Source organism: Erythrolamprus reginae, chromosome 2, assembly GCF_031021105.1.
Source record: "Erythrolamprus reginae isolate rEryReg1 chromosome 2, rEryReg1.hap1, whole genome shotgun sequence".
Lineage (NCBI taxonomy): Eukaryota > Metazoa > Chordata > Lepidosauria > Squamata > Dipsadidae > Erythrolamprus > Erythrolamprus reginae.
In genome coordinates, this window is record NC_091951.1 from 102,200,160 (window position 1) to 102,223,852 (window position 23,693).

A 23,693-nucleotide genomic window follows, 5' to 3' on the forward strand; every position below is an offset into this window, starting at 1 on the left:
CCCCCCCCCCCCCGCTCAAGCCGGAGTCCCCTACACCATTTCAGACAAATGGCAGTCCAATATCCCTTTGAAAGTTTCAAGTGTCAGAACTCCCTCAACCTCCGCAGGCAAGCTGTTTCACTGGTTGATTGCTCTGACCATCGGAAAGCTCCTCCTTATTTCCAGGTTGAATCTCTCCTTGGTCAGCTTCCATCTGTTATTCCTCATCTATCCTTCTGGTGCCTTGGAAAACAGCCTGACCCCCTCCTCTCTGTGGCAGCCCTTCAAATATTGGAACACTACTATCATGTCTCCCCTGGTCCTTCTCTTCACCAGACTGGCCATGCTAATTTCCTGCAACTGCTCTTTGTATGCTTTAGTTTCCAGTCTCCTTATCATTCTGGTGGCTCTTATCTGCACTTTCTCTAGAGTTTTTTTGTAGTGTGGTGACAAAAAGTGAGTGCAGTACTCTAGGGTAGTCTAACTAGGGCTTTGTAGTGTGTTTAGTTTATTAGTACCTCCCTAGTCCTAGATTGTATTTCTCTGTTAATGCAGTTTAGGATTGTATTGGCTTTTTTGGCTGCCACTGCATATTGCTGGCTCATATTTAGCTGGTTCTCTACCAAGACTTCAAGATCCCTCTCGCAGTCAGTCGAGATGAGGGCTGAGGTGAGAGAGAGAGCAATTGGTCCAAGATCATCCAGATGTCTTTTATGGCTAAGGTGGAACTTAAACTCATGGTCTCCCAGTTTCTAGCCTGATGTCTTAACTACATTACAAGGTCAACTTTTGCATTATATATCAGAAGCCAGCATTTACGTTCTCATCAGGGAAGTCCATTATCAATATTCAAAATTGGTTTTGTTTAAATTCAAGATTATACATGGAAATTATGGTTGCAAATATCCTGATTTTTGCACTAGTAAAGGCAGAATTGTCTTTGATTTAATAACTGTGTTTACTGAGCCAATATAGTTAAGTTTGAACCTGCCCTAAGAAGGGTGTGTGTCTGTTATTTAGCCCCACTGCATTTTTTGCAAGCATGTCATTTGCTACTCTTAAACATTGGAATAATGAAGTCAAATAGAATCATCAGTTAAAAAGTTTGTTTGATGGTCAAAACTTGATGAAGAGTTAATATGTAGCCAGACTAATAAGGAAATATAAATATTTTTAAGAAAAAAAATGGTTGTTTTATACTATATTAGATAATTTGGATCTCAAGTGTACTTTTCACTACTCCGGATCTCAAGTGTACTTTTCACTACTAAGTATCACATCTTAGAGCAAGGGTTACTTGGGTAGTATAAGGGCCCTTAGCAATTATGGGTTGTAGTATGAAATTTTATCAAGAATGCAGTGTAGTTGCAACTTCATCAAGTAATTTTTAAGATAATGTTCACACGTTCTTTCCATGGTATATCCACCCATGGGTATGTTGGAAGTTATTGAAGATTCTCCGTACTGAAGGAGCGGGTCCAGCAGTCACATGGGTTGCTCATGTCCAATCCGGTGGAACTGAGCCTAGTATTAAAAAAGCTTGCCGGATCCGCCCCTTCCCCAGAATTCGCTCAGTTCGCATATCCTGCGGTTGTATTGTGAATGCTCGTTCAACATTCTAACACCTTCCCTTCGACTTTTCCTTCAAAAAAGTAGTAAGATTTATTGTCTTTATTCAATTACTTGCACTATTTGCGCCAGCCGTTTTAAAAGGAAAAAAATAAAAAGCGGCTAGGCTTTTTTACTTGGGAGAAGTTGCGGTTTCGTTTTCCCCCGGCGGTTTTGCCGGTTACGATTCCTGCGGCCGCTTGTGGATTCTTCTAATCCCTTGGCCTGGAGGTCCTGGTGCAAGTATTTATTATTGGATTATTGCTTAATTATTGTATAAAAATATATTTAAGGGCTTATAAAATACCTCCTGCGGAGTGGGACGCCTTTAGTCTCCTGGACTTAGTCGATCGCTTTTCCCCCTAAGAAATTCTACGAAGCGATTTTTTGGCGCGAAGGCCTTCGCGCCTTTTCTTAAAATATCTAGGCCTCTCGTGTTGGCCTTCTGCCAGCCGCGTAGGCCTCAGTCCACCGCGTGGATCCGGGAGCGGGCCTTGGGGGTCCCAGGCTAAATTCTCCACCGGCCTAGCCTCCAACCAGAGTGCCTTGGTTTTACTTAATTGCAAAGTTTAGGGAGGCTGGCCCCGCTGGATTTGGGGGCACGAACTCTGGGTTTGCCCAGATTGTCCTCACGTTTCAGCAGCTTCGAGGCCTCGAAGCAGGATCCATTCCTCTTGGGAAGTCCTTGAAATCTTCTCCTTATAATTTAATTATTGGCTCAGCCTTGTCTTCTGTTAATTGTCAGACTATGGCTACCTTTCCCAAGAGAGGCACAACTAAAGGTCCCAGAGAGGCCAGGCCTACAGGCGATGAGATTACTAGTATCCCCCAGGCCTCTTCCTCCTCTTCTCCAGGGGCCCGCCCCTCGACCAAGGTCACCAGGGCCGAGAAGAGAAGGGACCTAGCCCTACAAAAGATTCATGATAAATCAGCAAAACGTTTGAAAGTGCAGGCCCAAGTAATCAGTAGTCAAGACCCACCAGAGGCCTCTAGCCTGCCTCCTTCTGGGGTCCCTGTGTTATCTCTGGATGAGCCAAACCTAGATAGACCCCAACCTAACCTATGGGGCATAGGTCCAGAGGAACCAGATATTATGGAAGATTCCCCCCAGCCAGGATCCTCCCAGGCCTTTAGGAATTCTTCTGCCATTTCTGCTGATATTTCCAGTTTACCTCCTGAGTTCCAATCTATTTTTGCTGTGTTGTCCAAAGCCATTGATGCCAAACTCTCCTCCATCAATGAGCTTCCTTTACCTCTTCCTCCTTCTCGTTCCTCCCGCCCCTTGGGTTCTTCCCCAGCGGTCAGAGCTCCTATTCAGGATGACTCAGAGTCCTCCCAAGATGAATATGAGGATGTAGAGGAGGATGAAGACCCTTTCCAGGGCTTATCTGAGGACGAGGAATCCCAAATAAAGGTCCCTCCTCCTATTACTATTTTCCCTTCTCAACTATTCAAATCTCTCCTCCTCAAAGCTAGAATTTCTACGGGATTAGCGGCCCAGGAGAAACAAGCCTCCACTTCCACTGATCCCCCGGAGGAGAATTTACCTTACTTCACAGAGGAACAGGAGGATAACGAGGTAATCCCTATGCCTAAATTATTTAAAGATGCCTTACTTAAACAGTGGGATTTTCCAGCCTCTGGCCTTAATCCCTCTACCAAGGACAGAAAGTTGTATAAACTCTCCTCTTCCTATGAAGAGCTTCTATCTTTTCCCAAACCAGATGAACCTGTCAAAATTCTTCACTCGGCAGCGGCTGTGCCAGGCGAGGCGGAGGAAGTCCTCCGTCCAGAGGACAAGCGCATCGAGCAAATGCTCAAAAGAGGTTTCTCCGCTGATTCCTGGGCCATTAAAAGTTCTGCAGCAGCCTCCTTCTTCTCCAGAGCCATGCTGCTGTGGCTTCGCCAACTTCAACAGCACATTCCTCCAGATGACTTGAGAGGTCAACAAGACTTCAACAAGGTCTTTGCAGCTGCCCAGTACGTGGCTGATGCCACCTTACAATCTACTAGATTTTCTGCTAAGTCTATTGCAGCCTCTACAACGGCAAGAAGACTCCTATGGATTCGCCCTTGGCAAGCGGGAGTTCGCCAAAAGTGGCAGTTATCCCAGGGCCCCTTAAAGCGCGACCTTCTCTTCGGTGATCTTCTGGATCCTCTCCTCACGGAGACCACAGACAAGAAGAAGGTTTTGGGCCCAACCACAAAAAAGGTTATTAAAACGCAGTCCTTTCGTCGCCCAGGGCGCCAGCAAGATCAAGCGGCTTCCTATCAGAGATCTCCAGGTCAGTATTCCCCCCGCTTTCGTTCCCAAGGTAGGAACTCCAGGGGTAGGGGTTTTCGTTTCCAAAGGGGAGCTGCCTCTAACAGGGCTTCAAAAAAACCTAGATGGTAACCTTTCCTCCATTCCCATAGGGGGTCGCCTAGCTCATTTCGCTGCAAATTGGCGTCTCACCTCCAAGGACCCTTGGGTCATTGACACTGTTCAATCAGGCCTTCTTTTAGAATTTATTTCTCCTCCCCCTAAACGTTTTATTTCCTGCCCTTCGCCCAGGTCATCCTCAGATTGTAACCGTATGGAGGAGGCCATTTCTCATCTATTGTCCATTAGAGCCATTCAGCCGGTCCCTTCCGGTCAGAAGGGCCTAGGTTTTTATTCCATCCTATTTATGGTTCCAAAGTCCTCCGGAGGTTGGAGAGCCATTTTGGATTTAAAGAAACTAAACCTATTCATCAAATATAGGAAGTTTAAAATGCACTCCTTGTCTTCTATTTTGGCCGCCATTCACTCGGGAGATTTCATGGTCTCCTTAGACCTCACTGAGGCCTACCTTCACATTCCTATAGCCAAATGCCACAGAAAATTTTTACGTTTTTCCTTTCAAGGCAGGCATTTCCAGTATAGGGCGATGCCATTTGGCCTTTCCTCGGCCCCTCGGGTCTTCACAAAGCTCTTGGGGTCCCTGGCGGCCTATATCCGGGCGTCTCCCATCCACATTTTATGTTATCTTGATGATATTTTAATTCATGGGAACTCCCTAGAGAGAGTGAAATCAGACCTTTCTGTCACCATGTCAGTCCTTCAGGACCATGGGTTTTCCATCAACTTTGAAAAAAGTCACCTCCAACCTTCCACTTCCATTCCTCACCTGGGAGCCATTATTGATTCAAAATCTTCCCAGGTTTTTCTCTCTCCCGAGAGAAAACTCAGTATAGTGGAGTTAATTTCTAACATTTTATCTAATCCTTCAGTATCCATAGTTACTCTATCTTCTCTTTTGGGGAAGATGGTGTCATGCATAGGCATCATTCCCTGGGCTCGCCTTCATGCTAGGGAACTCCAGTGGCTTCTGTTGCCTTTTCAGAGATCGGGGCACAGCAACTCAAATCGACGCATTGTCATCCCACTGAGTGTTCGCAGATCCTTCAAGTGGTGGAAGTCTCCGGCCATGGACAGAGGATCCCCGTTCAGGTGCCCGGATCAATTTGTCATCACCACAGATGCCAGTCTATCGGGATGGGGCGCCCACGCCCAGGGGATGATAGCCCAGGGCACGTGGTCCCCGGAGGAAGCTTCCAGGCCAATAAATTGGCTAGAGTTAAGAGCCGTCTCCCTGGCTCTGAAGCATTTCTCTCCTCGCATCCCCAACCGGCACGTTCTCATTCTCACCGACAACATTGCCACAAAAAGCCATATCTGCAGGCAAGGGGGCACGAGATCCAAGGCTCTCATGAGGGAGGCCCTCAAGCTGGGCCTTTGGGCGGAAAAACATCTCCAGTCGCTCCTAGCCGATCACATCTCGGGGAGTCTCAACATCCAGGCGGATTGGCTATCCCGAGCAACGATAGACCCAGGAGAGTGGAACCTCCACCAAGACCTGTTCCATCAAATCACCCTCAGATTCGGCCTACCAGTCCTGGATCTCTTCGCGACCAATACGAACGCCCAACTCCCTCGCTTCTATTCCAGATTTCCATCCCCGGGAGCGGAAGCGATCAATGCCCTCCGGAGTCCATGGCCTCCAGGCCTACTCTATGCATTTCCTCCGATTCCAATCCTCCCGGACGTGATTCACAAGGTCCTCACCGAGAGGGCCCGAGTAATCTTAATCGCCCCTCATTGGCCCCGCCGGCCCTGGTTCGCAGATCTCCAACAGCTGTCCGTCCAGGACCCTTGGCGACTCCCCGTTTCGGGGGATATGCTGCGGCAGGGGGCCTCTTTCCATCCAGACCCGGAGTGGTTCCACCTCACCGCCTGGCTGTTATCAGGAGAGATTTAGAGCTGCGTGGGCATGACCCTGATTCAGTGGAGGTCATTCTAAAGGCCAGAAGGGGCTCGACCAATCGAATCTACGACCACACGTGGTCCAAGTTTCACCAGTGGTGTCTTCAGGAAGGTCTCTCCCCTCTGTGCATCCCCATACACAGAATTATTTCCTTCCTTATGCAAGGTTTCCATAAAGGACTCTCCACCAGCACCCTCCGGCGTCATCTGGCAGCCATTTCATCTGTCCTAGGGGGCCCCCGCAGACAGCCTCTCCGATCCTTCCCTGAAGTTCAGGAATTCCTCAAGGGCATAGCCAACCTCAGACCTTCCAAAGTCCACAGGTATCCATCCTGGGATTTGCCACGGGTTCTCCACTCCCTCACGCAGGCACCATACGAACCCCTAAAATCGGCGTCCCTCAGGTACCTATCCTTTAAGGTAGCTTTCCTGGTGGCTATTACCTCTGCCCGACGCATTTCGGAGCTGGCTGCCCTCTCAATCAGGCAGGACCTTTGCCAATTCCATCAGGACAAGGTAGTCTTGCGACTGGACCCCACCTTCTTACCCAAGGTCAGTTCCATGTTCCACAGATCTCAGGATATTGTCCTACCTTCCTTCTGCCTCCAACGAGACCATCCCTTGGCAATTAGATGGCACACCCTGGATCTCACCAGAGCGCTGAGAATATATATCCAACGCACAGGACCCTTTCGGAGGTCAGAAGCACTTTTTGTAGCCTATCATCCCAGAGTCATGGGGGCCAAAGTGTCTTCAACAGTAATAGGCCGTTGGATCAGAGGGACTATATCTAAGGCCTATGAGTCGGCCTCCCTCTCAGTTCCAAGGAACATCACTGCGCATTCCACCAGGAGCGCAGCCACCTCGGCCGCTTGGGCGACTCAAGCCCCGTTGGAGGAGGTCTGCAAAGCAGCCACTTGGGCCTCGCCAAATTCCTTCATCAGGCACTACAAAATTGATTCTTACGCTTCAGCGGACGCTGCCTTCGGCAGAAGGGTACTCCAATCCGTTATCTCACACGATAGCAAGCTAATCCCACCCTAGGGACCATCTATTGGGTATGTCCCATGTGACTGCTGGACCCGCTCCTTCAGTACGGAGAATAGGCGTTGATTGCTTACCTGAACGCCTCTTCTCGTACGGTGAGCGGGTACAGCAGTCACTTCCCGCCCTTGTATGTGTCTTCTTTACCTTTCTATCTCTTTCTTCCTCTAACAATGAGAGTTGAACACTACAGAGCTTCACAACTGAGCCTAGTCTATGGATTCGCGAATTCTGGGGAAGGGGCGGATCCGGCAAGCTTTTTTAATACTAGGCTCAGTTCCACCGGATTGGACATGAGCAACCCATGTGACTGCTGTACCCGCTCACCGTACGAGAAGAGGCGTTCAGGTAAGCAATCAACGCCTATTTTATTTGAAAGACTCTATATAAATGCATGAGTAAGATACATTGTTCTGGTCTGGTCTTTTTCATCTCAGCTTATAACACTGTTTCAATATTCATGATTATAAGCTGATTTCCTTTATATAAGAGAATTTATCCACAAGTTGTTACAAATGATGAGCCAAGCCAAGTGTATGAAGAACTTAGTTGTCTTCAAATTTTTGGACTACTTTAATTTAATGCTACTTTAATTCAAAAGGAACTGAGCTTAAATATTACTATTTTTTAAAAAAAAGAGACACATATAGAATTACATTTCATTGTCAAAAGTTGTTTTCTTAATGCAGTTCATTTTTTAATATTTATATGCATATTTTGAAAAACTGAAAGTGAATATTCACAAACTCCCCATTTCTGACATTGGGCTATTGAAATTTGGTGGTAAACAGGCAACTAGCAGCTGCCTATTTCCCATTATTATATTATAAAATAAAGCCTTGTATGGTTTTTAAAAATACGTACGAGACCTTTATTCCAGTGACATAAAAAGAAGTCTCCTTTGAGTCAAAACTTGGTTCCTGGTGATTTCACAGAAGTGCCACATAATTTTCACAGCAAGAGTAAAGAAATCCATTTGCCATTGCTGGCAAACTTCAAGGATATATAAATGATATTCCCCTTAAAAAAATAAATGGCCAAACCCATAAAATTACTTGAACAAATTATATGTCATTGCTAAATGAGAAGGACAATCAAAATAAAGATGTGGTTGGGATTTTCAGAGAGAGGAAAAGAGGTTATAATGATAAACTTTTTTCTCCTTCATTCCTTTTTTCTCCTTTCTCCTTTTTTTGAAGAGGGGGGTATAAAGTGACAGGATTTAACTGCTTGGTGTTCTTAATCCTTTGCAGGTCAGCTGGTGGTGTGCACCCTTTGTTCTTGTGTCATGAAAACCAAGCAGATCTGGCTCTTTTCCGCTCACATGCTCCCTCTGCTGGCCCGGCTTTGCTTAGTCCCTCTGGAAACTATTGTCATCATCAACAAATTTGCAATGGTGTTCACTGGCTTGGAAGTCCTCTATTTCCTGGCGTCGAATCTTTTGGTGCCATACAATTTAGCGAAGTCTGCCTACAGAGAACTTGTCCAGGTAAAAGCTATTCTGTAAATAGTACTGATGATATATATTTGTGGGGGGGGGGGGACCCTGGCAAATTACTCATTTCTCTTCTGTAGGTACAAGATAAATATAGGTTGTCTTCAGTTTATGACCGGAATTTTTGTTGCCACAAGACTTTGTACTTACTGCTGCCAGTTAACGTTTATTTTGAATATTAGTTGATAAATCTATTGATTTCTCATTAGACCTCCAACACTGGTTTTCTAGCTAAAAGTGTGAAAACAATTAGTGATCCCTCGATTATCGCGAGGGTTACGTTCCAAGACCTCTCGCGATAATCGATTTTCCGCAGTATAGTGGTGCGGAAGTAAAAGCACCATCTGCGCATGCGCGCCTTTTTTTCATGGCCGCCCATGCGCAGATGGTGGAGGCGGGGAGCGACGAAAGTGCGGAAGCCGACAGATTGCTTTGAATGCCGGCTGCCCCCGGTCCCCCAGCGCCTCCGGCGCCCTCGCCGCTACCGCCCACTCGCCGCTCGCCCACCCACCCGATCCACCCCTCTCACCGGCTAAGTAATGTAATTTCCATCCCTTCCTTTTTAGCCTTTTAAATGCATCTCCCTCATCGCCCAATAATAGCTCGTTCCGGGGTTTGTTTTTTTGACCATCCAACGCGTGTTTTCCCATTCTTGGTGAAATTTATGTGAGAAATGCAAACCTGGCGGACCCCGCAGCCAAGCGATGGGGCGGGAGGGGGGCAAAAAAAGAGGGGGAACTGGGGGTTCCAACGAAGGGGGGGCGCCGTGAATTTCGTGTGTGGGTCCCGGGGAGGGCTTGTGTGTGTGTGGGGGGGGAGCAGTTTCTCTCAGGCGAAATCAATCTTTCTCCCCTTTGGAAATGGATGGCATTGTAATTTTTAAATTACTAAAGTGACTCTTGGTGATGACGTATGATGTCATCGGGTGGGAAAAACCGTGGTATAGCAAAAAAAACGGGGACGTATTTTTAATTTATTATTTTTTGAAAAACCGTGGTGTAGCGTTTCGCGAAGATCGAGATCGTGAAAATCGAGGGATCACTGTACTGATGAGAATAATGGAAATGTTTTCTAATAAAATTAAAACGTTCATGTTTTGATTTGGTTTTTTAAAGTGATGAAATAGTGTGAGACAGGTCTAAAAGGATTAATAACCATTTGGAAAGTGCATTGAAGCTACACCCTGTATCAAGCTCTCTATTAATCCTTGTTTTTTGGTGTAATTTGTTAATAAATAGTAAACAAAGTACCATGGATTTTAGGTTGGACTGTTCTAATATAATGTCAGTGCCTGCAATTGTTTTTTAAAGATTTTTTAAAATTTCATCTTCATTATTTTTATAAATAACTCAAGATGGCTAAACATATGTAATACTCCTTCCTCTTTATATTTTCCTTAACAACCCAGAGAGTGACTGGTCCACAGGCATCCATCCATCATTAGTGTTTAAATTAGGACTAGAACTTAATTTCCTGGTTTCAAGCTTTGATCCCAAACTTGACTCCCCTCCTGACTTTTGTTGATTTATCCTATAAAATCTCATCTATGAACATTTTGTCACCATTCCAGGATGCTAAATCAGGATAGTCTCTCCCTTTTAAAAACATTGCTCCTTCTGTGTTTGTAATAAATCCTTTGAATTAAAAAAATACTATGAATCCTTAAATTGTGAAGTTAATGAACAACTGAAATTGCTAATTACCGTATTTTTCGGAGTATAAGACGCACCTTAGATTTGGAGGAGAAAAACAAGAAAAAAAGGCATCTGCCTCCCAGCAATTTGCCAAACAGCAAAAGCATAGATGATATACCTTGTTTGTGGTGTATTTCTATGCATGTGTGCCTGACCCATAGAAATAGCAAAGAATTGGAGAAATATACATTATGGCAGTATATTATTCCCAGAAAGTTTTCTTAAATGTAATCACACCAACTCCTCACAATTATTTAAATAGATCTACTCCAAACATGACTAAGTGAGGGTTTAACTCAACTGCCTTATCTTAATACTAAAAGAGGATATTCTTACATTTCAGATTATACTTTTAGAGGTCTTTAAAATTGATGTGGCTTTCTGGAAGTATTCTCTGCTATTTAAAAGAAGATGCAATATTACTGGGCCTTTTCAGATAAAGCATTTGTTTTAAAAAAGCTTCTTCATTTTGTTAAGTTATTAAAAAAGCAATCTTTTAAAAATGTCTAATAATTTGAACTTTCTATAGGCATTTATAGTTATTGACTTACCTCATTGCGGCAAAAAAAACAAGCAGCCAGTTTCAGCACAGTCTGATCCCTCCAGCAATTTGCCTCTGTGCAGCTTTAGGTTCACTTTCATTTTAGGTGGGCTTGCCTGCAGCTTCAATCAATCAGCTGAGTGTCAGGAGGTAGATAATTAGTGGCTTGTACTTCAGCTCTGCTGCTGTTTGCTGCAAAGAGGTAAATTGCTGGCAGGCAGAGACCAATGTGTGGAAGTGGATGGGTGGGCTACATTCAGTAAAAAGGAGCATTTTATACTCCAAAAAATATGCAGCTGTAGAATTAAAGGCATATAAATAACTATCAGCTTATTAATTAACAAGGTGGTCTGCTCTCTTTTAAAATCGTAATCTTGTAATTCCATTTTCTTCCTATGTCTCTTTGGGAGAATTCAATGAGCAATTGTTGTCAAAGCGGCTTCGACTGCCTAGTTTATTTTATGAAGAGCAGCCCATTTCAGCCAAGTGCCCCTAGAATCTTTGCAACTAAAATTCCTATCATCTTTACGAAAGAAAAAGGCTGACCTAAAGGATGATTAATATCAATGTGTGTGGGTGTGGGTGTAAAATGTGAGATGAAGCTGCAGCATATTTCCCTTTCTCCGTACTGAAGGAGCGGGTCCAGCAGTCACATGGGTTGCTCATGTCCAATCCGGTGGAACTGAGCCTAGTATTAAAAAAGCTTGCCGGATCCGCCCCTTCCCCAGAATTCGCTCAGTTCGCATATCCTGCGGTTGTATTGTGAATGCTCGTTCAACATTCTAACACCTTCCCTTCGACTTTTCCTTCAAAAAAGTAGTAAGATTTATTGTCTTTATTCAATTACTTGCACTATTTGCGCCAGCCGTTTTAAAAGGAAAAAAATAAAAAGCGGCTAGGCTTTTTTACTTGGGAGAAGTTGCGGTTTCGTTTTCCCCCGGCGGTTTTGCCGGTTACGATTCCTGCGGCCGCTTGTGGATTCTTCTAATCCCTTGGCCTGGAGGTCCTGGTGCAAGTATTTATTATTGGATTATTGCTTAATTATTGTATAAAAATATATTTAAGGGCTTATAAAATACCTCCTGCGGAGTGGGACGCCTTTAGTCTCCTGGACTTAGTCGATCGCTTTTCCCCCTAAGAAATTCTACGAAGCGATTTTTTGGCGCGAAGGCCTTCGCGCCTTTTCTTAAAATATCTAGGCCTCTCGTGTTGGCCTTCTGCCAGCCGCGTAGGCCTCAGTCCACCGCGTGGATCCGGGAGCGGGCCTTGGGGGTCCCAGGCTAAATTCTCCACCGGCCTAGCCTCCAACCAGAGTGCCTTGGTTTTACTTAATTGCAAAGTTTAGGGAGGCTGGCCCCGCTGGATTTGGGGGCACGAACTCTGGGTTTGCCCAGATTGTCCTCACGTTTCAGCAGCTTCGAGGCCTCGAAGCAGGATCCATTCCTCTTGGGAAGTCCTTGAAATCTTCTCCTTATAATTTAATTATTGGCTCAGCCTTGTCTTCTGTTAATTGTCAGACTATGGCTACCTTTCCCAAGAGAGGCACAACTAAAGGTCCCAGAGAGGCCAGGCCTACAGGCGATGAGATTACTAGTATCCCCCAGGCCTCTTCCTCCTCTTCTCCAGGGGCCCGCCCCTCGACCAAGGTCACCAGGGCCGAGAAGAGAAGGGACCTAGCCCTACAAAAGATTCATGATAAATCAGCAAAACGTTTGAAAGTGCAGGCCCAAGTAATCAGTAGTCAAGACCCACCAGAGGCCTCTAGCCTGCCTCCTTCTGGGGTCCCTGTGTTATCTCTGGATGAGCCAAACCTAGATAGACCCCAACCTAACCTATGGGGCATAGGTCCAGAGGAACCAGATATTATGGAAGATTCCCCCCAGCCAGGATCCTCCCAGGCCTTTAGGAATTCTTCTGCCATTTCTGCTGATATTTCCAGTTTACCTCCTGAGTTCCAATCTATTTTTGCTGTGTTGTCCAAAGCCATTGATGCCAAACTCTCCTCCATCAATGAGCTTCCTTTACCTCTTCCTCCTTCTCGTTCCTCCCGCCCCTTGGGTTCTTCCCCAGCGGTCAGAGCTCCTATTCAGGATGACTCAGAGTCCTCCCAAGATGAATATGAGGATGTAGAGGAGGATGAAGACCCTTTCCAGGGCTTATCTGAGGACGAGGAATCCCAAATAAAGGTCCCTCCTCCTATTACTATTTTCCCTTCTCAACTATTCAAATCTCTCCTCCTCAAAGCTAGAATTTCTACGGGATTAGCGGCCCAGGAGAAACAAGCCTCCACTTCCACTGATCCCCCGGAGGAGAATTTACCTTACTTCACAGAGGAACAGGAGGATAACGAGGTAATCCCTATGCCTAAATTATTTAAAGATGCCTTACTTAAACAGTGGGATTTTCCAGCCTCTGGCCTTAATCCCTCTACCAAGGACAGAAAGTTGTATAAACTCTCCTCTTCCTATGAAGAGCTTCTATCTTTTCCCAAACCAGATGAACCTGTCAAAATTCTTCACTCGGCAGCGGCTGTGCCAGGCGAGGCGGAGGAAGTCCTCCGTCCAGAGGACAAGCGCATCGAGCAAATGCTCAAAAGAGGTTTCTCCGCTGATTCCTGGGCCATTAAAAGTTCTGCAGCAGCCTCCTTCTTCTCCAGAGCCATGCTGCTGTGGCTTCGCCAACTTCAACAGCACATTCCTCCAGATGACTTGAGAGGTCAACAAGACTTCAACAAGGTCTTTGCAGCTGCCCAGTACGTGGCTGATGCCACCTTACAATCTACTAGATTTTCTGCTAAGTCTATTGCAGCCTCTACAACGGCAAGAAGACTCCTATGGATTCGCCCTTGGCAAGCGGGAGTTCGCCAAAAGTGGCAGTTATCCCAGGGCCCCTTAAAGCGCGACCTTCTCTTCGGTGATCTTCTGGATCCTCTCCTCACGGAGACCACAGACAAGAAGAAGGTTTTGGGCCCAACCACAAAAAAGGTTATTAAAACGCAGTCCTTTCGTCGCCCAGGGCGCCAGCAAGATCAAGCGGCTTCCTATCAGAGATCTCCAGGTCAGTATTCCCCCCGCTTTCGTTCCCAAGGTAGGAACTCCAGGGGTAGGGGTTTTCGTTTCCAAAGGGGAGCTGCCTCTAACAGGGCTTCAAAAAAACCTAGATGGTAACCTTTCCTCCATTCCCATAGGGGGTCGCCTAGCTCATTTCGCTGCAAATTGGCGTCTCACCTCCAAGGACCCTTGGGTCATTGACACTGTTCAATCAGGCCTTCTTTTAGAATTTATTTCTCCTCCCCCTAAACGTTTTATTTCCTGCCCTTCGCCCAGGTCATCCTCAGATTGTAACCGTATGGAGGAGGCCATTTCTCATCTATTGTCCATTAGAGCCATTCAGCCGGTCCCTTCCGGTCAGAAGGGCCTAGGTTTTTATTCCATCCTATTTATGGTTCCAAAGTCCTCCGGAGGTTGGAGAGCCATTTTGGATTTAAAGAAACTAAACCTATTCATCAAATATAGGAAGTTTAAAATGCACTCCTTGTCTTCTATTTTGGCCGCCATTCACTCGGGAGATTTCATGGTCTCCTTAGACCTCACTGAGGCCTACCTTCACATTCCTATAGCCAAATGCCACAGAAAATTTTTACGTTTTTCCTTTCAAGGCAGGCATTTCCAGTATAGGGCGATGCCATTTGGCCTTTCCTCGGCCCCTCGGGTCTTCACAAAGCTCTTGGGGTCCCTGGCGGCCTATATCCGGGCGTCTCCCATCCACATTTTATGTTATCTTGATGATATTTTAATTCATGGGAACTCCCTAGAGAGAGTGAAATCAGACCTTTCTGTCACCATGTCAGTCCTTCAGGACCATGGGTTTTCCATCAACTTTGAAAAAAGTCACCTCCAACCTTCCACTTCCATTCCTCACCTGGGAGCCATTATTGATTCAAAATCTTCCCAGGTTTTTCTCTCTCCCGAGAGAAAACTCAGTATAGTGGAGTTAATTTCTAACATTTTATCTAATCCTTCAGTATCCATAGTTACTCTATCTTCTCTTTTGGGGAAGATGGTGTCATGCATAGGCATCATTCCCTGGGCTCGCCTTCATGCTAGGGAACTCCAGTGGCTTCTGTTGCCTTTTCAGAGATCGGGGCACAGCAACTCAAATCGACGCATTGTCATCCCACTGAGTGTTCGCAGATCCTTCAAGTGGTGGAAGTCTCCGGCCATGGACAGAGGATCCCCGTTCAGGTGCCCGGATCAATTTGTCATCACCACAGATGCCAGTCTATCGGGATGGGGCGCCCACGCCCAGGGGATGATAGCCCAGGGCACGTGGTCCCCGGAGGAAGCTTCCAGGCCAATAAATTGGCTAGAGTTAAGAGCCGTCTCCCTGGCTCTGAAGCATTTCTCTCCTCGCATCCCCAACCGGCACGTTCTCATTCTCACCGACAACATTGCCACAAAAAGCCATATCTGCAGGCAAGGGGGCACGAGATCCAAGGCTCTCATGAGGGAGGCCCTCAAGCTGGGCCTTTGGGCGGAAAAACATCTCCAGTCGCTCCTAGCCGATCACATCTCGGGGAGTCTCAACATCCAGGCGGATTGGCTATCCCGAGCAACGATAGACCCAGGAGAGTGGAACCTCCACCAAGACCTGTTCCATCAAATCACCCTCAGATTCGGCCTACCAGTCCTGGATCTCTTCGCGACCAATACGAACGCCCAACTCCCTCGCTTCTATTCCAGATTTCCATCCCCGGGAGCGGAAGCGATCAATGCCCTCCGGAGTCCATGGCCTCCAGGCCTACTCTATGCATTTCCTCCGATTCCAATCCTCCCGGACGTGATTCACAAGGTCCTCACCGAGAGGGCCCGAGTAATCTTAATCGCCCCTCATTGGCCCCGCCGGCCCTGGTTCGCAGATCTCCAACAGCTGTCCGTCCAGGACCCTTGGCGACTCCCCGTTTCGGGGGATATGCTGCGGCAGGGGGCCTCTTTCCATCCAGACCCGGAGTGGTTCCACCTCACCGCCTGGCTGTTATCAGGAGAGATTTAGAGCTGCGTGGGCATGACCCTGATTCAGTGGAGGTCATTCTAAAGGCCAGAAGGGGCTCGACCAATCGAATCTACGACCACACGTGGTCCAAGTTTCACCAGTGGTGTCTTCAGGAAGGTCTCTCCCCTCTGTGCATCCCCATACACAGAATTATTTCCTTCCTTATGCAAGGTTTCCATAAAGGACTCTCCACCAGCACCCTCCGGCGTCATCTGGCAGCCATTTCATCTGTCCTAGGGGGCCCCCGCAGACAGCCTCTCCGATCCTTCCCTGAAGTTCAGGAATTCCTCAAGGGCATAGCCAACCTCAGACCTTCCAAGGTCCACAGGTATCCATCCTGGGATTTGCCACGGGTTCTCCACTCCCTCACGCAGGCACCATACGAACCCCTAAAATCGGCGTCCCTCAGGTACCTATCCTTTAAGGTAGCTTTCCTGGTGGCTATTACCTCTGCCCGACGCATTTCGGAGCTGGCTGCCCTCTCAATCAGGCAGGACCTTTGCCAATTCCATCAGGACAAGGTAGTCTTGCGACTGGACCCCACCTTCTTACCCAAGGTCAGTTCCATGTTCCACAGATCTCAGGATATTGTCCTACCTTCCTTCTGCCTCCAACGAGACCATCCCTTGGCAATTAGATGGCACACCCTGGATCTCACCAGAGCGCTGAGAATATATATCCAACGCACAGGACCCTTTCGGAGGTCAGAAGCACTTTTTGTAGCCTATCATCCCAGAGTCATGGGGGCCAAAGTGTCTTCAACAGTAATAGGCCGTTGGATCAGAGGGACTATATCTAAGGCCTATGAGTCGGCCTCCCTCTCAGTTCCAAGGAACATCACTGCGCATTCCACCAGGAGCGCAGCCACCTCGGCCGCTTGGGCGACTCAAGCCCCGTTGGAGGAGGTCTGCAAAGCAGCCACTTGGGCCTCGCCAAATTCCTTCATCAGGCACTACAAAATTGATTCTTACGCTTCAGCGGACGCTGCCTTCGGCAGAAGGGTACTCCAATCCGTTATCTCACACGATAGCAAGCTAATCCCACCCTAGGGACCATCTATTGGGTATGTCCCATGTGACTGCTGGACCCGCTCCTTCAGTACGGAGAATAGGCGTTGATTGCTTACCTGAACGCCTCTTCTCGTACGGTGAGCGGGTACAGCAGTCACTTCCCGCCCTTGTATGTGTCTTCTTTACCTTTCTATCTCTTTCTTCCTCTAACAATGAGAGTTGAACACTACAGAGCTTCACAACTGAGCCTAGTCTATGGATTCGCGAATTCTGGGGAAGGGGCGGATCCGGCAAGCTTTTTTAATACTAGGCTCAGTTCCACCGGATTGGACATGAGCAACCCATGTGACTGCTGTACCCGCTCACCGTACGAGAAGAGGCGTTCAGGTAAGCAATCAACGCCTATTTTGTGAAGCTCAAAGGAATATTTGTGGTGGTCTGTCTTTCCTTTTATTCTCATTAGAAATCCTCTGAGTTAGCCACAATTTGGCAACTAGTCCCAAATATTTGGCTGAATGGAGAAGCGAGCCTGAATCTACAGTTCAACACATTTTAACCAAAACAATTAGTCTGTGTTGCTTGAAGCTAAGGAAACTGCATAAAAGAAAAAATGGAAGATGAATTCTTGGTTTGTCTTTGAATCCATTTTCTCTCTCTGCTGAAATAAAAGTTCAAAGTCTCCCTTACAAATCTTTTTAAGGACAAACTAAATGACCATAGCTAGATCTGCTATCAGCACCGTGAGGATGTATACAGTGTTCCCTCAATTTCCGCGGGGGATGCGTTCCAAGACTGCCCGTGAAAGTTGAATTTCTGCAAAGTAGAGATGCGGAAATAAATGCACTATTTTTGGCTATGAACAGTATCACAAGCCTTCCTGTTACTTTAAACCCCTAAATTGCAATTTCCCATTCCCTTAGCAACCATTTACTCACCATGTTTATTTATTAAAGTTTATTTTAAAAATATTCATTAAAGGTGGATGAAAGTTTGGCGATGACATATGACGTCATTGGGCAGGAAAAACTGGTATAGGGGGGGGAAAACCACGAAGTATTTTTTAATTAATATTTTTGAAAAAACGTGGTATAGACTTTTCGCAAAGTTCGAACCCGCAAAAATCGAGGGAACACTCTATAAACTACCTGAATTCTAACCAAAACCATCATGCTGTATAAGGTTTAGATGCCACTTAATTAGAGCTTTGATGCATGTTTTCATGCTGTGGGCAACTTTTTCCTACGTCTGTGCATGCAGTCTGGGCTGCCCACAGGACATAAGCCTTAATAAGCATCAGCTCCACTGGAATTCTTCCAAATAGCCTAACAGAAGAAGCAATGTCCAAAGTTCTCTGTGTGTGCAGATTTCTTGTCTTCTTTTTCTGTGTATTTGTTTGTTCCTTAAGTTTCATTCTTTGATTTAGAGAGCTATCTGATTATGTTCTCATTGTGGCATGCACAAACGTTAGGGCACAAAGGCAGCTTAGGTCAGCATTTTGCAAAACAGTTACTGCATCTGTACAATTGGATCTGTTTCATTTTTTCACCTCTCTTATGAAGATCTGAAGGTAGAGTATGTGGCATACTTTTTCCATCCTCTCCTGAAAAATAGCTTGATTTCCAGAACCCCCAAAAGAAGAGTGTTCCCTACAGAAATGCCAACTGTGCTACAGTTGAGGATCATACTATCATTTTACCAACTTCCTTTCTAAATTACTCAGAGTATTTAAGCTATTTAGAAGATACTCATGCCCTGCAGTTTTTGTAAGGAGAGGTGCTAATAAAAAATAAACAGTGTTTGAGGAGAACAGTGTACAGTGCAGAACAGAACAAAGGAAGAGTATTATATAAAGTAACATAATTGCCACACAGTTAATTGCCCCCCAATTGCATTTCAAGCAAATGGTACGCAATCTAATATAATTATAGCTCAGTGATTTTGTGTTAAGATTCTAATCTTGCGTAATCACTAGTTAGGAATAGCAACTTTCCTTAATAGCGCATTGTAATCACAATCTTATTTCTCCTAAAAAAAGAAAGTGCATGCTTTCTGGTGCCTTTAAAAAAAAATCTAAAACTTCCTACTGAAATTGAAGGCTGTTATTACACGCCAGCCTGACAATTGACTCATCTTACACAAAAGTTGGTTCAGCTTACATTAACACTGAACTGGAAAGGGCCATCGGTAGATGAAAATGTGCAACAGAGTCAATTTCAGTTTGCAGGTACAGTGGTACCTCTGCTTAAGAATTTAATTCGTTCCGTGACCAGGTTCTTAAGTAGAAAAGTTCTTAAGTAGAAGCATTTTTTTCCATATGAATCAATGTAAAAGCAAATAATGCATGCAAACCCATTAGGAAAGAAATAAAAGCTCGGAATTTGGGTGGGAGGAGGAGGAGGAAGAAGAGGAGGAGGCCAGTCGCTCCCGAAGGAAGAAGGTGAGGTGAGGGGAATCAAAAAAATCCCAAACTTTAAGGCTTTAAAAAAAAAAGAGGAGCTCTGAGGCGGCAAGGAGGAGCACGTGCCTCTCATACACCCGGCGCGAGGCTGCTTCCCATACACTGCCTCCCATACACTGGCTGCTGCTGCTACCTGCTGCCTCTTCCTTCCCATGCTGAAGGGCTCCCCTCTTCTCTTGCTCGCTCACTTTGTAGACGGTGCCTTTCCTTCACTGTGGTGACTCCCAGCTGCCCAGAGCGAAGGGAGCATTTCTTTTCTCTGGACTCTGGCAGAGGTTTATTCCCTGTCCAAGCGCCCAGAGAAAGGAAAATGCTTTGTTTGCTCTGGACTGCCAAAGCCTCCTTAAGTGCAACCAAAAGGCTCCTCTGGCAGCCCACATGGCCGGGATTAAAGGGAGAATGGCAGAAAACTGGCCATGCCTTCGTGCCGTTCTCAAATTTCCTGGGAAATTTTTCCAGGCTTAGAAAATGGTTCTTAAGTAGAGGCAAAAAATCTTGAACACCCGGTTCTTATCTAGAAAAGTTCTTAAGTAGAGGCATTCTTAAGCAGAGATACCACTGTACCTCTCCAGAGCATTTCAATTCTTAAACCACATTTCTTTGTGGAGGGAGGAACATTAAAGGCAGAACTGGTTGCAAAGCTTAGCCCATTCTTGGATGCAAATTGCAAGCCTTGCAGTTCTCTTTGATGAACTTCTCTGGATTTCTTAACCTGTCCCTTTGTCAGGAAGTCACGGGGAAAGACCCTACAAATGTCTTCCGCATTATTTAAAAGAAATAGCCGGGGCAGGATTAGCCAGAGCATTGGTAAAATCTTGTGGATTTTAGAAAGAAAACTTTCCATTTCAAATTCCCTCCTCAAAAATCCTTTCCACAAACTCTAATCAAATAGCAGTAGCAACCGAATGTATTTTTTTTTAGAGCCACAATGCCTGCTCCCAGAGGATTTCCTAAGAGCCAAGCAGACTCCTTGTGTGCTCAGCATTGCTGTAATTAAACTGGAAGCCACACAGATTTTAGGGGAAAGCATCATTCTCCCCAGCTCAATTAGTCATTGGGATCACACTTCATTTTCCCCTTGCTTGCTTTTCTAGCCCACATTAATCCTCCTCTGCAGCGATTCTTCCTTTGAGAAAAATCAATCCCCAGGGCGTCTGCCTGGACATGCTATCTTTTAGGAAAGCTTCGTTTTCATTGTGTTCATTCAATTTGCTGTCCAAAATGCAGAAAGGAAAACAAAAAAAGAGAAAAAATATTGTTTATTCTTTAAAAGCCAACAAGGAAAACCAAAACAAAACAACAGGCAGAATGTTTCTCTTGCTGGATCAGAATTTGGCTTCTGATCTTAGAGGCAGGAAAGCAAAATTTGGCTGCTAACCGAGATGTGAGATGGTATTGGGCTGCCAGCAGTGGTTAAATTTTTTTTTAAAAAAAAGATTCTATATTCAGGGAAATCTACAAAAAAGGGGTGCAATGTTCCTGACTAATATCTCCGTAGAAGAGGTAGTATAATAAAACATGTCTCTACTGCAGCTAGGTGAGAGTTGCACTTTATTTAGAGCTGTGAGGTGCCAAATCATCACATGGGTCTTAATAATAAACAGAAATGTCATGCACACATCGGTGTCTGCACCATGAACTCTGAATTAAAGAGCAATAGCGGGCGGCACTATGACATAAAAGGGTGGGAGGGTGTAGCAATTCATATTTATGTCATCGGCTTCTTTTAAACTTGAGCTGTATGATTTGTCAGCAGAAATGTAGCAAAAAATAGTCAGTGTAAGTATTATTATTACTTATTAAATTTGTATGCCGCCCATCTCCGGAGACTTGGAGCGGCTCACAACAACAAAACACAGTACAAATCCAATGATTTTTAAAAAACAGTTTAAAATCCTTAATATAAAAACAGTTATACATCCCAGACAAACCATGCATAAAACGGAACGGCCCGGGGGAATCAATTTCCCCATGCTTGACGGCAGAGGTGGGTTTTGAGGAGTTTGCGAAAGGCAAGGAGGGTGGGGGCAGTCCTGATCTCCAAGGGGAGTTGATTCCAGAGGGTCGGGGCCGCCACAGAGAAGGCTCTTCCCCTGGGTCCCGCCAGACAACATTGTGGGACCTAATCGGTCGCTGGGATTCGTGCGGCAGAAGACGGTCCCGGAGATATTCTGGTCCATAAGTGTGTGTGTGTGTGTGCTTTGGCTTCTAAGGCAGCACTCATTTTTATTTATTTTCATCTTGCCTTTTATTATTTTTATAAATAATCCAAAGTGGTGGACCTATTTAATCCACCTTCCTCTTCCTATTTTCCCCACAACAACAACCCTGTGAGGTGGATTGGGTTGAGAGAGAGTGGACTGGCCCAAAGTCATCCATCCAGCTTTCATGCCTAAAGTGGGATTTGAACTCATAGTCTCCTGGTCTCTATCCTGGTGCCTTAATCACCAGGCCAAACTGACTCACACTATGCATATAGTGAGATGAAACCGATTTTCTGGAACCATTTCAGTTGTGATTTAGTTTACTTGGTACTAAGATTCCTTTGATCACCTTGGTAGATTTAACCATCATCAGAAATTAGTAGACTGTGCAACCTTACTGATTTTCCATAGTGGGGAATATAGCATCCAGGAATGGTTTAAACTCATCTACTAAACTGATGGACTGAGTCTGTCAGAGCTGTTTAGGTCATGCCTCTGTCGCTACCTCTTCCAACTTTTTGACTCAGTCATTCAGCTTGGACAGGCGTGCCAACTATTCTTCTAATTCAAAAGATTAATTTATTCCTCACTTTGATGAGGTTGGGATGAAAGAGGACCTTGTAATAGATAGGGAGAGAGTTTCGTAATCCGTAGTGATTTTTGGCACTGGTCAGCTGTAGTGTGGCCCTCATGAGCATAGCCTTTGGAATTTGAAACTGTGGGGTGCCAAACAGGTGTAGCGCAGCATGTTGCTCGAGCACGAAGTTCCTGTGACCCACTCTCCCCGACATTGGCTGTCCTGAAGCCATAGGCAGTAATAGTTGTTGGAGCGCTAGTCTCCTGCGACCTGCGGCTTGGCTGTAACCAGGTAGAAGGAAGTCTTTGAAGCGTGCCCACTGAAGTGGAGCAGAAGCCCCTGACCGCCTGTGATCTAGAAACGCTGCGTTATCACGCTAGCTCCTATTGTCAACTAGCAGGGAGAATGGAGCATGAAAGCTCCTCTGGCCACTACAGTTTGCCTTGGTGGAAAGGAGGGACGAAGCCCTATCGCAAGTGGCTCCCTCAATATTATGAAGGCATTCTCTTGGATTTCTTGCCAGCTTGTGACAGTGTAGCCCAGTGTTTCCCAACCTTTTTTGAGCCGCGGCACATTATTCATATTTTCAAAATTCTGGGGAACACTCAACGGGGGGTGGGGGGGCAGGGGGGGCTAAAGAAAAGTTTGGACGAAAAAATATCTCTTCCTCCATTTCACTCTATTTCTCCCTCCCTCTTTCTTTCTTTCTCTCTCTTCCTTCCCTTCTTTCTCTCTCTCCATCCCTCTTTCTTTCTTTCTTCCTCTCTTTTTTGCTCTCTTTCTCTCTCCCTCCTTCCCTCCCACTATGTCTTTCCCTCTCCCTCCTTCCCCCCTCTTTTTCTCTCTCTTGCTTTCTTTCCCTCTCTTTCTCCGTACTGAAGGAGCGGGTCCAGCAGTCACATGGGTTGCTCATGTCCAATCCGGTGGAACTGAGCCTAGTGTTAAAAAAGCTTGCTGGATCCGCCCCTTCCCCAGAATTCGCTCAGTTCGCATATCCTGCGGTTGTATTGTGATAGCTCGTTCAACATTCTAACACCTTCCCTTCGATCTTTCCTTCAAAAGTAGTAAGAATTGTTTATCCTTATTTGTTTACTTGCATTAATAGCGCCAGCCGTTTGCGGCTCGGTTTTTTTCCTTTGGGAGAAGTTGCGGTTTCGTTTTCCCACGGCTTTTTTGCCGTTTACGATCCCCGCTGCCGCTTGTGGATTCCTTTAATCCTTTGGCCTGGAGGTCTTGGTGCAAGTATTGCTTCATTGATTTATTTATAGTACTATTGTTAAAGGGCTTAAGAAATACCTCCTGCGGAGTGAGACGCTTGTTTCTAGTCTCCTGGACTTAGTCGATCGCTTCCCCTTTAAGAATTCTATTACGGAGCGATTTTTCGGCGCGAAGGCCTTCGCGCCCTTTTTTAATTTAGGCCTCTCGTGTTGGCCTTCTGCCAGCCGCGTGGGCCTTAGTCCACCGCTCGGATCCCGGAGTGGGCTTTGGGACGCTCAGGCTTAATTCTCCACCGGCTAAGCCTCCAACCAGAGTGCCTTGGTTACTTTAATTAAAGTTTAGGGAGGCTGGCCACGCTGTATTTGGGGACACGAACTCTGGGTTTGCCCAGATTGCCCTCAAGTCTCAGCAGCTCCGAGGCCTAGGAGCAGGATCCATTCCTCTTGGGAAGTCTTTGAAATTCTTCTCCCTAATTATTCAGTTATTTGGCTCAGCCTTGTCTTCTGTTAATTGTCAGACTATGGCTAC

At 45.9% G+C, this 23,693-nt stretch overlaps 1 protein-coding gene across 1 annotated transcript in view; it reads left to right on the plus strand.

The window, feature by feature from the left end:
- The window catches only part of RNF145 (ring finger protein 145), a 124,466-nt gene that overhangs the window by 74,384 nt on the left and 26,389 nt on the right, over positions 1-23,693 (plus strand). Inside the window, exon 5 of the mRNA XM_070738984.1 lies at positions 8,170-8,405. Within this exon, the coding sequence (XP_070595085.1) occupies positions 8,170-8,405 (236 nt within the window). The remainder of the gene's footprint in view (positions 1-8,169; positions 8,406-23,693) is intronic.